The sequence below is a fragment of the Hyperolius riggenbachi genome, chromosome 10 (assembly GCF_040937935.1).
Source record: "Hyperolius riggenbachi isolate aHypRig1 chromosome 10, aHypRig1.pri, whole genome shotgun sequence".
Classification (NCBI taxonomy): Eukaryota; Metazoa; Chordata; class Amphibia; order Anura; family Hyperoliidae; genus Hyperolius; species Hyperolius riggenbachi.
The window spans coordinates 251,184,833-251,201,299 of record NC_090655.1 but is presented as its reverse complement, the minus strand read 5'-3'; the positions used below and the strand labels follow the sequence as shown (position 1 = coordinate 251,201,299).

At 47.0% G+C, this 16,467-nt stretch overlaps 1 protein-coding gene across 2 annotated transcripts; it reads right to left on the bottom strand.

Moving 5' to 3' along the window:
• Positions 1-1,213: 1,213 nt before the first annotated feature.
• On the bottom strand, positions 1,214-13,032 carry LOC137535276 (zinc finger protein 300-like). 2 transcript variants are annotated; one of them, XM_068257096.1, is made up of 3 exons: positions 12,888-13,032; positions 9,233-9,376; positions 1,214-3,964 (listed from the first exon to the last, which is right to left on the bottom strand). In XM_068257096.1, exons 2-3 carry the CDS (start codon positions 9,312-9,314, stop codon positions 2,808-2,810), a joined length of 1,239 nt encoding a protein of 412 aa, XP_068113197.1. In that variant the 5' UTR covers positions 9,315-9,376; positions 12,888-13,032; the 3' UTR covers positions 1,214-2,807. The 2 variants fall into 2 exon arrangements, with proteins under 2 accessions (XP_068113197.1, XP_068113198.1); XM_068257097.1 differs by lacking the exon at positions 9,233-9,376 and having other exon boundaries at positions 12,839-13,032.
• Between the last annotated feature and the right edge of the window lie 3,435 nt (positions 13,033-16,467).

Below are 16,467 nucleotides of genomic sequence, written 5' to 3'. Positions count from 1 at the left end.
TGTAAGTGCTTTCAGGATTATTTTGAAAAATCACCAGCGCTTAACAAAGGCAAAAGCGCCTCTAGTGTGAATGAGCCCTAAATTCCTCCTGGGCAGTTGCCGTAGAGGAACAAGAAAAATCTATACCGGCATACTCAATGAAAGTCTTTCCAGTACAGCTATTAGGGACCCCAGCCAGGGCCATTCTTTAGGCCTGGGTCCCCCCCTCACCCCATCGGTCAGCAAAAAGCGTACCGCTCGACCAGACGAGGATGTAGAGGGGGAAGGCTTGCTCAAAAAAGGAAGAAGTAGTTCTCATTAAAGACTAATGAGGCATCCACCATCAAGATTTTTTAACATTGTGTGTGGTTTGAAAATGGACCAATCATATCCCACTTCATTTGATTGGTCCATTTTTAAGCTGCATAAATTTACCTAAAAACTTTACTGTATTTTACATCAACAGAGAATGAATTGCACGTCACTGACCATCACTAGTGGCAGACTACAGACTTGCAATGTTACAGTGTGTTCCAGCTAGAAACACTGAGCTTACAATGGCATGATTATAAAAATGCAATTTTTTTTTATTACAGTAAATTTTACCGATGCACTTCATAGTACTATAACATGCCCCCTACTGGCGGACCACTTAGTGCCTCTAATCTGCTTCAGCCCACAGACCATCCAATATCGTGGATGCAACTGATGTGACAAAGTAGCTAAAATTGGGCAAACAGGCCAGGAAACACGTGAAGTCAGCAATAACTTGCTATGCACAATATTATGGGTAAGCTGCCATCTCTCAGTTATAAAGGGAAAGGTCCCTTCTCACTATTCTAAGCCAGTGGAAAGAAAAAGGTTAACACAACCTATTCTCACTGAAACAGTAAAGTTTCTGGGTAGTCAGTTGCGTGTTGTCCGGTGATAGTCACGGAGAGAATCCGAAGACATAACAATAAAAGTTGTTTAGGTGATACCTTAAATGACTAACTGTACAAGATTTCTTTGCAAGCTTTCGAAACTTTAAGTTTCTTCTTCAGGCATATTTCAGAACTGGATCCAGTTAGTCATTAAAGGTATCACCTAAGCAACTTGTATTAGGTCTTCGGATTTTCTGGGTAGTGTCTCTTCAGGAAGCAAGGATCATTCTGCAGTACTCAAACCAGGTAAACAGCCAAGTAAATAACTTTTTGTAGTTTATTTAACAAATACAACAAAATTAATACCTACAGAATAATTGTTATGAATAACAGATATGAAAATCAGTAGCAAACAGTACTGTGATAAAAAGGGAAAATGAAGAAATTAATACTTAAGAAACTGGAGCTGTCTGAGTCCTTTAGTTGTGGAAGTCCAAGCGAAAGTTCTTTGTCTAATAGTCCCAACTTAAGCAAGCTATCTCTCCAAGGGCTCTTTTGGAATTTGTCTGTTCGATGGAAATTGGGAGATTAACCAGCCTGACGTTCTATTAAGATCGCCAGGCTGGCGACCGGACGTTTTTTTTTAAATTAAAGAAAAACTATTGCATGCAGCCAACTGAAAGTTGGCTGCATGAAAGCCCACTAGAGGGCGCTCCTGATGCGTACTTCTGATCGACTGAGGCGATTAGAAGTAACAAGAAAGGCCGCGATGAGTGGCCCTTCTTGTTTTGCTTTCCTCGTCCCCATGGCGACGAGCGGAGTGACATCATGGACGTCAGCCGACGTCCTGACGTCAACCGCCTCCGATCCAGCCCTTAGCGCTGGCCGGAACTGTTTGGTCCGGCTGCGCTGGGCTCGGGCGGCTGGGGGGACCCTCTTTCGCTGCTGCACGCGGCGCATCGCCGCGCTGCGGCGGCAATCAGGTAGCACACGCGGCTGGCAAAGTGCCGGCTGCGTGTGCTCCTTTTTATTTGATTAAAATCGGCCCAGCAGGGCCTGAGCGGCAGCCTCCGGCGGTAATGGACGAGCTGAGCTCGTCCATACCGCCAGGCTGGTTAAAGATGGCCGCCAGGCCTTTACTTGTGAAGAATCTGCCTGAAAAGGCAGGATTGGGAGCCCCGCCCCCTCCCTGCTCTGGGCTGACCCCTTATCTACATTTAGAGGGTCAAAGATGATCATGAATGAATTTTCCATATTTCCGGCATCCAGCATACAGTAATAGCTACTCCAGACCCATGAAAAATCTGCAACATTTTCATACTAAACATAATTTTCCTAGCATGAAATATTAACCTAATATTTTATAACCAGGATTTGTCTGTATTTCCCGCAGTTGTGCAAGATGCCCACATGACAGGCTCAGTGCTAGGAATTCAGTCATATATTTTTTATTGGGACTGGAGTTATGGTTTAGCTTGAAAGAGAGCAAATATGAAATAGCTTCATTTTAGATCCAGTAAGCACAGCTCAGCACCTCCTATGGCGTTTGAGACAAGAAGTTGTCCCCCTGTGTCTGGAAGCTTCTGCTTTCTGCTTTGCCTTTTGTTCTACACTTACATGCTAAGCCAGGTGTGAACTATCCCAGAGACTTCCAGCACCTGCCCTTTGGTATGTAAAGCGCAGATATCAGAAGGGGAAGAAAAACAACTGTCATTTAGAATAAAGCTTTCTCCCTGGCATTAAACCTTCTAACTAAGCTTAGTACCTGTACTCATGTTTGTCTCAGAATGGCAGCTCGGGAACTTTAACAATCAAATGCACTGAGTAGCAAATAACAGGTCTCAGGATTCTGTGTAAAAATGCTACCCTGTGCGCTTAGCAAGAAATAAAAGAAACGTTGGAATAGAACACTTATGGCCAACACATTTCCCACACTCAGCACAAATGTCTCACAAGCAGTGATTTCTAAACAAAACATTTTCCACTTTTAGCACATGAAGAAGGCTTCTCACCAGTGTGAGATCTCTCATGTACGACAAGGTTTCCTTTATGACCAAAACATTTCCCACACTCAGCACATGAATAGGGCTTCTCACCAGTGTGAGATATCTCATGGCTGATAAGATGTGCTTTACTTCGAAAACATTTCCCACACTCAGCACAGGAATAGGGCTTCTCACCAGTATGAGATCTCTCATGGCTGACAAGATTTGATTTACTTCCAAAACATTTCCCACACTCAGCACAGGAATAGGGCTTCTCACCAGTGTGAGATCTCTCATGGCTGATAAGATGTGCTTTACTTCCAAAACATTTCCCACACTCGGCACATGAATAGGGATTCTCACCAGTGTGAGATCTCACATGAATGATAAGAGATGATTTATGCCCATACTTTTTCCCACACTCAGCACATGAATAGGACTTCTCACCAGTGTGAGATCTCACATGAATGATAAGAGATGATTTATGCCCATACTTTTTCCCACACTCAGCACATGAATAGGGATTCTCGCCAGTGTGAGATCTCTCATGACTGATAAGAGATGATTTATGCCCATACTTTTTACCACACTCAGCACATGAATAGGGCTTCTCACCAGGGTGAGATCGCCCATGCCTGACAAGATTTGATTTCAGAACAAAACATTTCCCACACTCAGAACACGAATAAGGCTTCTCACCAGTATGACATCTCCCATGTATGACAAGAAGTGAATTACTTGCAAAACATTTCCCACACTCAGCACATGAATAGGGCTTCTTGCTAGTGTGAGATATCTCATGGCTGATAAGAGTTGATTTATGCCCAAACCTTTTCCCACACTCAGCACATGAATAGTGTTTTTCACCAGTGTGAGATCGCTCATGAATGACAAAATCTGATTTCCACACAAAACATTTCCCACATGTGGAGCAGGAGTAAGACCTCCGAGCAGAGGGAGAGCTGTGCAGGTTAGGAGGTCCCTTGAGGTTAGATAGGTGATAGGAGTCTGGGGGAATATTTGGGGTAACCAGGATATCTGCAGGAGACTCTTGTCCAATGACATCATCATCCGTTGTAGAGTCTGTGGATACAGAGAGACGAGTCTCTGAGAGGTTTCTGATGCCGGGACTCCACCCTGCAAATAGAGAAACATCATCACTTCCTGTTACAGAATTCTGAGGGGAGGAACAATTATCATTAAGGACGGTCAGTGAGCTGCTGAGAATCCCATACAAAGTTTATGCAATGTGCCGAGCTTGAAATTTTGCCAAATAATTCACACATTCTAGTGACTAAAGCCCACTCTAAATTATACAACAGAGCTTCTAACTGTATGCTTAATAAGTTACCCATAGACTGTATCTCATGGGGCATTCGGGATCATCTCTATGCTTCAGGGACTGCAGACCGCAGGTCATCTGGCACACGTTTGGTGGCACTGCCCCCAGGTCTTCCCAATGTGGGACAGAATTGTTCATATGATTTCCGAGATCTTCCATAGGGCCTCCATCTAAGACCTGAAAGTCCTACTCTTAGGCCATAAACCCCCCAGAACTACCCGGAGCGCAGGCTGATACAACATGCAGCCAATGCCACTAAAATACACGTGGCAGCCAACTGGAAACCCAACAGGCTGTAGCTTTCAGCTGTCATTAAAGCAAACCGGAAGTGAAAAATTAACTTATGATATAATGAACTGTATGTGTAGTACGGATAATGAATAGAACATTAGCAGCAAAGAAAAGTCTCATTTTTATTTTCAGTTCTATAGCTTTTTTTCCCCCATAACATTGAATCATTCTGTCACATTTCCAGTTTACACACTACACTCTGCATTTTAAACTATGAAACAGAGCAGAGCTAATGGCCCTTTGAGCTTTCCTGCAGAAAACCTTATCTCAGGCTGTCTCTCATGGTTTCTTGACTATTTAACCTCCCTAGCGTTCTGGACGAGCTGAGCTCGCCCAGAGACGCTAGAGGGCACCGCTCAGGCACTTTGCTTGCTGCGTGTCATAACCGATCGCCGCTGCTCACCGCCGATATGCTGCTACCCGATGCAAAAGAGGGCCCCCCCCACAGACCCCGTGCGCAGCCTGGCCAATCGCTGCCAGACTGCGCTTTGGGGTGGATCGGGAGTCTCTGTGACGTCACGACGTCGATGACATCACTCCGTTCGTCGCCATGGCGACGGGGGAATCCCTAAAGGAAATCCCGTTCAGAACGGGATTTCCTTATGGGCGTGATCGCTGGCGGCGATCGGAAGGGTGGGAGGGAAAGAGCAGCAAAGGGAGAATCATGTAGCTAGTGCTAGGCTAGCTACATGATATAAAAAAAAAAAATCGGGTGAAAAAACCCTCCTGCAGCCTCGTGGCCGCGGGAATCAGAACGCCCAGCAGTTTAAAGGACAACTGAAGTGAGAGGGATATGGAGGCTGCCACATTTATTTTCCTGTAAACAATACCAGTTGTCGGGCTGTCCCGCTGATCCTCTGCCTCTAATACTTATCGCCATAGACCCTGAACAAGCATGCAGCAGATCAGATGTTTCTGGCATTATTGTCAGATTAGACATGATTAGCTGCATGCTGGTTTCTGGTGTGATTCAGACACTTCTGCAGCCAACTACAGTAGAGTCTCGGTTATCTGGTGCTGACGGGGATTGCCTGATGCCGGATAACTGGGCTGTTAAATGTTAAAGTAATTGAAAGTCTATTAACCATGGGAGAGTCATGGAGCTCAGTGTTTAATCACAGCAGAGTCTAAAAAAAGCCTAAGAAGTTGGCCTTCCCCACTGTGAGAACTGCCAGCGATTTGTTCTGGTTGGTTGAGACTTCTGGTTACTTGAGTTCTGAATAACTGTGACTATACTGTAGATCAGAATGGCTGCCAGGTAACTGGTATTGTTCAAAAAGGAAATAAATATGGCAGCCACCACATCCCTCTCACTTCAGCTGTCCTTTAAGTGCTTCAGAAAACAGAACTGTATTCAAAAATTGGGTCAAATAGCTCAGAGAAGCTCTTTAGCATAGATAAAGTTTATTAACTCTTTCTGCACTGGAAAACAACATGAGAGACTTTTCTTTGCTGTTAATGTTCTATTTCTTAGCTGTACTACACATACAATTCATTATATCATAAGTCAGGTTTTTTGTTTCGCTGCATGTTTGCTTTAGCAAGGTGGACTCTACCATGCTTTCTGAAAAAAATACTAGCCAAAGTTAGAGACAAGGGCCCCCAATCCCATAAAACCCGGGACCCGTGGCCAGACCATAGAGGTCTCCAGGCTGCCCACCTCAATATATCACATTTGTGGCTCTGTGACTACTATGATGCGGCCAATAGATAGTCTCTTATTGCCTTTGTTGTTTGATTTGAATATTGTTATATCTGTATTAGGTTGCTATGTCCATATCTGTACCATTGCAACGTTAGATGTGTCTATTCCTGTTCTTGTGCCCATTCTGATGAGCTTGTCCCAAGTTAATTGTACTCTTAGCTCGGTTATCCCAATGTTTTTTACACTGTCAAATCTTTTAATAAAGAGACTATTTAAAAATTAAAAAAAAAGTTTAAGAGCTACTAAAGTGCTAGTGCGGAGACCACACACTGTGTAACAGGTCTGGGAGACCAGAGAAGCTAGTATGGGCAACTGTTGGTCGTACAGGGCATAATAGCACCTTTATCTCTTTTATTATGGGAACCCCAGAACTAAAATCCCAAGGAAGGGGAGAAAGAAACACAGCACCCACAGGAGCGCGGCCCCATCTCCCAACACCCTACTGGTTATAGTCACATAAAATCACAGACAAATTCCCAACATGAACATGTTTCACCCTAGTAAGGGCTGCCTCAGGGTATACAACACGTGTGTGCAAAGTGAGCTGCAAAAATTGTGTGCAACATATAGCCCAAGTCACAGCTAACTAACTGCTTCCAAGGACAGAGCTTAAACACCTGTAAGCAGTTGTAATTGCTTCCATGACTACGCCCACTGTCTCTTCACAGTCCAGAACAAAACGTATCCTTCCACCCATTATAGGGTATATGGACATATCTCATTAAGGAAAGGAAGGAGATTTCACCAAAAACATCACCACTCCTATCCCTAACTTCAAATATCACCCCCATCACTGTATCTAATATTTGATGGACTGTATACCCCAACGCCCTATACCCTTCCCTATAATCCCACAAATGCCCCCTACCCTGCTAATGTTTTGCTTTGGCAATGCTAAATGTATTTGGTCCTGCCAATAAAGCTTTTTTATTATTATCGGATTTGGATACTGTCCCACTGATAAAATCGTGCCCCACAGATGTCACCAGCAGCACAGAGCTGCTTCTTGTTGCCAGCGCAGCGTAGATCGAGTGGGAAATACGCAGCCAGGCTCTCTGATCAGCAATGCCACTGCTCATGTTGATACAAGCCCTCTCTATGTTGCTTGATCATAAGTGACCAATGGGTAATCAGCACAGGGGCAGGACTAGTGACTCACTGCAACATCACGCCCCCTTATGTCAAAACACACTCCCAAAGACCTCCCATTTAATGCATATGGGCGGGGTCCACAGGATGTTAGGCCAAGCCTGGATTGGTCTGTCCTTCCATCCCCATTCATAGGTTGCCATAGCAACTCAAATATACCATCAGGGTTGGACTGGGACACTAAGGGCCCACCAGGAAAGTTTCAGCCTGGTAGGTGTCCCCAGTTTAGGTAGCAAGGTCTATAGGTATCCCCAGTTTAGTTAGCCAGGTCGATAGGTGTCCCCAGTTTAGTTAGCCAAATCTACAGGAGTCCCCAGTTTACATAACCAGATCTATTGGTGTCTCCAGTTTACATAGCCAGGTGTATAGATGTCCCCAGTGTACTTAGCCAGGTCTATAAGTGTCCCTAGTATATGTAGCCAGGTCTATAGGTGTCCCCAGTTTAGTTAGCCAGGTCTATAGGTGTCCCTAGTTTAGTTAGTCAGGTTTATAGGTGTCCCCAGTTTAGGCAGGTCTATAGGTGTCCCCAGACTAGGTAGCCTGGAAGGGGGAGTAGCACGCACAGAGCAGCGGGGAGGGGGGGGGGAGACTCACCTGGGGTCCCATCACTTCGAAGCTCCCCCCTCCAGGCTAGAATGCGCAGCGGCAGCAAGCGGCGAACAACTTACTACTTCCTGCATCCCGCTTTGTCTGCCGCTGCTCTGGTCTTCTTGCTTGTCCAATCACGCGCTCACAGGAGGCACAGTGAGAGCGCGATTGTACAAGCAAGAAGAACAGACCAGAGCTGCGGCACGCAGAGTAGGATGCAGGAAGTAGTAAGTTGTTGCCCGCTCACTGCAGCTGTGCATTCTAGCCTGGAGGGGGGAGCGTTGAAGGGGGGGGGGGACTGTCCCCCGCTGCTCTATTCCCGCCGGTACTCCTCCTTCTTGTGCTGTGCCCCCTCCTGCAGTGGTCAGGGCCCCCGGGGGCCACTGACATCAGGTGACGTCAGTGTAATTAAAAGGCCCACCGGGGAAAATCCCGAGCTCCTGCCGGCCCTGTCCAACCCTGTATACCGTTGTAACAGCGTGTGGCGTACAGGGACCTGATGTACATCCGCATCACTCGCTTCTCACTATGAAAGTGCTACCAGTGCTAGACATAGGGAACCCAAAAATGGGGGAGGAAGAAGGAAAAGGGTAGGAGAGGGGAAAAAGACTATAGATACAGTGATGGGGGTGGGGTAAGGGGAATTTTAATTTGGGTATGGGAGTGGTGATTCTTTAGGTCACTCCCCCTCACTTCCTTATTGAGATATTTCCATACTCCCTATAATGGGTGGAAAAATATGTTTTTTTTTCTTCCTGGACTGTGAAGAGGCAGTGGTCGGAGTCGTGGAAGCAATTACAACAGCTCACCAGTATCTAAAGGAAACCTGAGGTGAGAGAGATATGGAGACTGCCATACTTGTTTCCTGTTAAACAATACCAGTTGCCTGGCAGATCTCCTGATCCTGTCTCTCTAATACTGTTAGCCACCGGCCCTGCACAAGCATGCAGCAGATCAGGTACTTTGACTCAGCTGACTCTTTTTTACTGGATTAGCCATATGCTTGTTTCAGGGTTTTGACTCAGACACTACTTATGACAGAAGGGCTATGATCAATAGGGCTGCCAGGCAACTGGCATTGTTTACAAGGAAATAAATATGGCAGCCTCCATATCCCTCTCACCTCAGGTTCCCTTTAAGCTCAGTCCTTGGAAGCAGCCGGTTAGCTGTGACTTGGACTATATGTTGCACCGACTTTTTGCAGCTCACTTTGCACTGACAAGTTTTATCCCGAGGAAGCCCTTTTAGGATGAAACATGTTCATGTTGGGAATTACTAAGTGTTAGTAATTATGAGTAAGCATGCATCAACATTTTTTATGTATCTTTACCAAGTGTTGTAGAAATATCACCCAAGGAAGAGGGGACTCCGTCAATCCTCCATAGGGGAAAACACCTGGCGACACAATCCATCACGTCTGTTGGTCTCAGCAAAGTCCCGGAGTCCAGGCATTTTCCCAACCCAATTATACTCCCTAAACCATAACACACGCAAGCGCATATTCAGTCGCTGTCGTAGGCGCGTGATCACAGTACAAATCTATGATATCCATTTTTACGCAGTACAACACAGCCAATCGTGAACACCTTGTGTCCAGGCAATAGCCTTGGCCTTCATGAATCCGATAAAACCGGTTAGGACAAGATAAAGGTGGAACTGCAATGTAACAAATCATGTTATGCTGGCCTGAAGTTAACTCCAGCTCGAGGGTAACTGCAGGGGCTAAAATGTAACTTTATAGATCAGATGGGATGTGAACAGCAATCTAGTCCATACATATAATACATATAGTCCATACAGTACATATATGTCACATGTGTATCACACAGGTCTGGCATAAAGATCTGGTGCTTAGGCTGGGGGAGTGGTCTATAAAAACCTGATCAGTGCAGCTCTGGCACAGAGGACTGGTGGAGGAGGTTGGGGGAGTGGTCTATAACAACCTGATCAGTGCAGGTCTGGCACAGAGGTCTGGTGGTGGAGGCTGTGGGAGTGGTCTATAACAACCTGATCAGTGCAGGTCTGGCACAGAGGTCTGGTGGTGAGGCTGGGAGAGTGGTCTACAACAACTTGATCAGTGCAGGTCTGGCACAGAGGTCTGGTGCAGGAGGCTGGGGGAGTGGTCTATAACAACCTGATCAGTGCAGGTCTGGCACAGAGGTCTGGTGGTGGAGGCTGGGGGAGTGGTCTATAATAACCTGATCAGTGCAAATGAGGCACAGAAGTCTGGTGGTGGAGGCTGGGGGAGTGGTCTATAACAACCTGATCAGTGCAAATCAGGCACAGAGGTCTGGTGGTAGAGGCTGGGGGTGTTGTCTATAACAGCCTGATCAGTGCAGGTCTGGCACAGAGCACTGGTGCAGAAGGCTGGGGGAGTGGTCTATAACAGTGTTCTCCCCAGAGCCATTTACCTGGGCAGGCCGCCCGGGTGAGATCCATGAGCACCCGGGTAAAATTATCCCTGCTCTGTGCATTTATTAGTGAGCAGCGGCGGCTGTATCATTGCAGCCAGCCGCTGTCACTCAGGGACGCTATCTCCGCCCTCCTCCTCTGCTCCCGGCAGTTTTGTGGAGGGGCGGGGAATGCAGGGAAGTCACACGCAGCTCTGTTGAGCTGAAGAGTAAGAGCCGGCTTTCGGAATGTACAGCCAGACGCTGTGCCTCCTCTCCCTGTACTCGCAGCTCATATCAGCTGAAGAGAGGAAGCGCGGCTCTCAAAATGTACAGCCAGACACTGTCCTCCTCTCCCTGTACTCGCAGCTCATATGAGCTGAGCTGAAGCTGGGAAATAACACAGCTCTGATCTTTGTGGCATGTCCAGCCAGACATTCTCCTGCTCTCCCTGTGCTGGTCCCAGCCGCAGCTTGTTTGTGCATGTGTGTAATCTCACTGGCTACTACTAAGGGAGGAGGGGGGGCGTCTAACTCAGCCCCCGCCAGCCAGAACTTTAGGATGCTTGACCCTTTCACCCCATACTTATCCTGTCCTGCCCAGATTGATTACAGAAGTGAGTGTCACTCCTGTGAGAGAGCTGCAGTTTGGAGGGGAAGGGGGGAGGGAGTGAGCCAGTGTACAGATGGCCACAGACTCACCCATGGCATCAGCAGACAGAGGCACAGAGTGATAAGTGAGAGACACCCTGGCCTTTGACAGATGCTAGTTTCATTTGTTAAATCAGCAGAAAGGTAGTCAGAACGTTAAAGGACACTTGAACTGTTAAAGGAAAATTGCCAGTTAATTACCTGGGGCTTCTTCCAGCCCCTTAAGTTGTTCCGCACAGCTTTGTTACTCTCTGAACACTGCATATGCAGCCACATGTCACTCGCCTCCTCTATCACATTCTCGTGACCAGTAGCGTTTTGCACTTGCGCGGTAACTAATAATTGCTACTGTGCATGGGCAAAGCACTCCTGGCCACTGGAGCATGATCAAGGAGGTGTGGGGCTAAGGAACAGAGCAGAGTGGAATGGCGGTGAGGGAGCAGGAGGACTTTAGGGGGTTAGAAGAAGCCCCAGGTAAGTAACTAGCCTGTTTAGGACAGGTAGTCAGGATTTACTTAATTCATTAGTTGACAAACTAAACATTAATGAACGAAATTTGCGATTCACAATGTCATCTAGCGTAACGAGTATCCCCTTTCTCGACATCTCCATATCAGTTGATAAGTATGGGACTGTGTCCACCAGTTTATTTAGAAAGGATACAGCTTCTAATTCACTCTTGAGGGCAGATAGCTTTCACCCCGCTCATACGGTGACAGGCATACCTGTTGGCCAGTATTTGCGGGTAAGACGGAACTGTTCTGGGGACAGCACGTTTAAATTAGAGGCCCAGAATTTAAGGGAGAGGTTTAGGGAAAGGGGATACCCGGACGGGGTCCTTAGACGCGCCTATAAGAGGGCGGATACTAGTGTTCGGACATCTTTGCTTTCTAATGGGGCCCATCGGGAAGGTGAAACGGAGCATGAAGTGCGTTTTTGTACCAGATTTTCGGCACAACATAATGAAATCATGCATATTCTTGAAAAACACTGGCATATCTTGACCAACAATTTAAAGTTAAGGACTTGTGTTCCTAATAGTCCTCGTTTTTCTTTTCGTCGAGCTCCATCGTTGCGCGACAAATTGATTAAAAGTCATTTTACAGACCCCACAACTTTACACAAGCATTGTAGAACTTTAGGAACCTACACGTGTGGAGGCTGCACTATGTGCCGCTACATACAGGTAGGGAGATCTGTGATACTACCAGATGGTAGGGATTGGAAATTGGCTCATTATGTTAACTGTGGCACGATTCTGGTTGTATATCTTTTGTTATGCCCCTGTGGGGCTTTTTACATAGGAAAAACTAAACGTGAATTTCGTTCACGCATCTCCGATCATGTTAGTATTAGGGGTAAGAATATTTCCAATCCCACCCCGGTGGCGAGACATTTCAAGACGGCGAATGCTGGTAAATTAACCAATATGCGCTTTGTGGGCCTTGACCGGATCCATACCTCCGTCAGGGGCGGAGATATGGACCGGTTATTATTACAGAGCGAGTCGCGCTGGATTTTTGATTTACAAGCAACCAAATATCCCGGGTTGAACGAGCATACAAGTTATGCTTCGTTTTTGCCAATTTGATACCGGGTAGTATTGGTCCTTCTCTCTCTAGTGTTTCTGTCATACGGTGGTTCTGCCTGTTTCTTTATGGGGATCCCTCCTGCTCTTCGCCGGGCATAGATATGATATATATACCCTGGGTTTTACATATGGTTGTATTTATGGGGTTGGAGTACCGGTTCCGTCCGCCCACTTTTGCGAAGGGACTGACGGTTACCGGCCTCCCATGCATTTTTGAATTATCATGATTATATAATACCACTAGTGTTAACTGCATTATGCGTTTAAATAATGAGCTATTGGATTTTTAAGGTTTAGGTTCTTGCCTGTGGATCTTTCCATCATTTAGGCGACTGTTTAGGTGTATTCAGTCACCTTTGTGCTGTTTCTCCTCTGATGTGGTTGGTTGTCATGGGGACTGCCATCGCCCGCCTCTCCGGGCGGCGATCGGGCGTGTGGGCGGGGCTTGGGGGAAGTGCCGTGGTGGCCATTGCCTCTCTCCGTTGCGTCTCCCCGCTCCGCCCTCCCGCCTGGTTGGCCGCTGGTGGGGGCGGGCTTGGCTAGTTCACTGTGCGCATCCGCCGGAGAGGGGAATAAATTACAGAGGACACAGGAAGTTATAGTTGCCTCCAGAGGAAGCCGGAAGTCCGGCAAAACCGATTCCCTTCTGGCCTCCTGCTGAACCACCGCGACCTCACCGCTCGTGCTTGCCTGCCATCGGCACCATACTACATGTCTCCAGCCAGCATAGACTCATCAAGCCGGATACAGCACATGTAAGCCGGTGTGGTGAAATTTTTTGCAACTTTATCAGATTTTGCAACCAGTTGCACTTATTTATACGTATAGCTATCAGAAAGTGCAACCTAGCCATTGACTTTAACCTATCTGTATCAGAAAATGCAACCCAACCAAACCCTATTCTCACACAGAACCCTCCCCTCTTGCTCAACTAATAACCCCCCCCTGGAGGGAACAATCCCCCCTCTTGCTCAACTAATAACCCCCCCTGGAGGGAACAATCCCCCCTCTTGCTCAACTAATAACCCCCCCCCAGGGATCAATCCCCCCTCTTGCTCAACTAATAACCCCCCCTGGAGGGAACAATCCCCCCTGTTGCTCAACTAATAACCCCCCCTGGAGGGAACAATCCCCCCTCTTCCTCAACTAAGAACCCCCCACCCCCCGAGGAAACAATCCCCCCTCTTGCTCAACTAATAACCCCCCCTGGAGGGAACAATCCCTCTTCTAGCTCAATGGGATCTGTGGTTGCAAAAAAATTACAGGCGTGTTAACAGAGAGGAGCCACGCCTACACAGTCATACACTGTCCTCTATGGCAAGTTGCAAAATATGATAGGTAGCAAAAATTTTCACTACACCGGCCTATCAGGGCAAGATCTTTAGCAGCTATACAATTAAGACTTTGCCTGTTTTCTGTCATGGACACGGGTCTTCCAGCAGCTTAAGGCTAAGGAAGATATGCTGATGCTGTTTACTAGTGAGCTGATGACTACTGACGCTTATGCTACACGGCTGCTGTATGGAGTAATTGCTAACCATTGATGCTGGTGCCGTTAATGTGTGGACATTAACCAACCACTGTTATGCTTCACGGCTGTTCAAAGGAATTGTTTGCTTCACAGATCCATACCTACATTTGATGATTATTAACGTTTATGCTACATGGCTGCTGCATGGAGTAATTACTAACCACTAATGCTGGTGCTGCTAACGTGTGGATGATAATCTTCAACGCTTATGCATCTTGGCTGTTCAAAGGAACTGTTTGCTTTATTGATTCATATCTACATCTATGCTCCTCTCCTGTTTATGGAATAGTGACTTTATGCTAATATTTTTCTTTGAGTGAAGCTGTAACACATGCTTTACCGTCACCATACATTTTTTGTGCTATAGCCATTTTTTTTGCTGGCTGTTAGGCAGGTGGGGTTGTGGGGGCCGTCTGGGGGTTGCGGGGGGTGTTCCCGGGGTGGTGGTAGGGGGGTCGGGGTGACACATATTTTTAATGTACCTTTTTGATATATGATTAATTACTGAATAAATTATCTTTTGATTAGAAACAGTTGGTATTCTATTTGTGCTCGAGCGGGTCATACCCACCTCCTACCTAATCTCAACAAATTTTTGGATAAGTAACTAGCCTAATTTTTGCTTTAAGAGATTCCAGTACAAAAGACGGAGCCTAGCCCGTCAATTTATTGGGGGGGAGGGGGACGCGATTCCCCACCTAGTGCACCCAGCAAGACCTTCCCCACCCGGCTGGAAAACATTTCTGTGGAGAACACTGCTATAACAACCTGATCAGTACAGGTCTGGCAAAGAGGTCTGGTGGTGGAGGCTGGGGGAGTGGTCTATAACAACCTGATCAGTGCAGGTCTGGCACAGAGGTCTGGTGGCGGAGGCTGGGGGAGTGGTCTATAACAACCTGATCAGTGCAGGTCTGGCACAGAGGTCTGGTGGTGAAGGCTGGGGGAGTGGTCTATAACAACCTGATCAGTGCAGGTCTGGCACAGAGATCTTGTGGTGGAGGCTTGGGGAGTGGTCTATAACAACCTATCCATGCGGTCTGGCACAGAGGACTGGTGGAGGAGGCTGGGGGAGTGGTCTATAATAACCTAAACAGTACAGGTCTGGCACAGAGATCTGGTGGTGGAGGCTTGGGGAGTGGTCTATAACAACCTATCCATGCGGTCTGGCACAGAGGACTGGTGGAGGAGGGTTGGGGTAATGGTCTATAATAACCTAAACAGTGCAGGTCTGGCACAGAGGTCTGGTGGCGGAGGCTGGGGGAGTGGCCTATAACTTATCCATGTGGTCTCGCACAGAGGTCTGGTGGCGGAGGCTGGGGGAGTGGTCTATAACAATCTGATCAGTGCAGGTCTGGCAAAGAGGTCTGGTGGTGGAGGCTGGGGGAGTGGTCTATAACAATCTGATCAGTGCAGGTCTAAAAGAAGTCTGGTGGCGGAGGCTAGGGGAGTCTTTAATAACAACCTGATCAGTGCAGGTCTGGCACAGAGGTCTGGTGGTGGAGGCTGGTAGAGTGGTCTATAATAACCTGATCAGTGCAGGTCTGACACAGCGGTCTGGTGGTGGAGGATGGGGAAGTGGTCTATAACAGCCTGATCAGTGCAGGTATGGCTCAGAGGTCTGGTGGTGGAGGCTGGGGGAGTGGTCTATAACAGCCTGATCAGTGCAGGTCTGGCTCAGAGGTCTGGTGGTGGAGGCTGGGGGAGTGGTCTATAACAGCCTGATCAGGGCAGGTCTGGCACAGCAGAAATGAATGGGGGTTAAGAGTGGACCCTCTGTACTGCTCTCTCCTTTAAAAGAGATAAAAGTCTCCTCTTACCTGGTGATCTGAGGGGCGGCTGATTCTCTATCATGGCGTCCTTGTAGAGGTCCTTGTGTCCTTCTATATACTGCCACTCCTCCATGGAGAAATAGATGGTGACATCCTGACACCTTATCGGAACCTGACACACACAATAATACAGTCACCAAACAGACACTCCACTTGTTGTTACTGGAATGTCCCATAATTCCCTAGCACCACTCACTTCCCCTGTCAGCAGCTCCACCATAATCTTGGTGACTTCCATAATCTTCTGCTTATTCTGATTCTCTGAAATTAGAAAGTGAGGCGGGGGCACTTTGATAGTCACATGATCACCAGACATCACTGGAGGAAAACTCTGTAAAGAAAGACCAAAAATAATGTTATGTGATCTTCCAGGATCCCCCTTACCTCTTTAGTCAGCTGTGTTTTTTTTAATACAGAGAAGAATGATGTCATGTGACCTCCCAGAATCCTCCTCACCTCTCCAGTCAGTATTTTGATAATCTCCAGGGTGAAGTTCAAAATTGTTTCATTTAAATTAATCTTCTTTTGTTCCATGTTGACAAAGCTCAAGCTTGTCTGATTCTCCATCATGGCG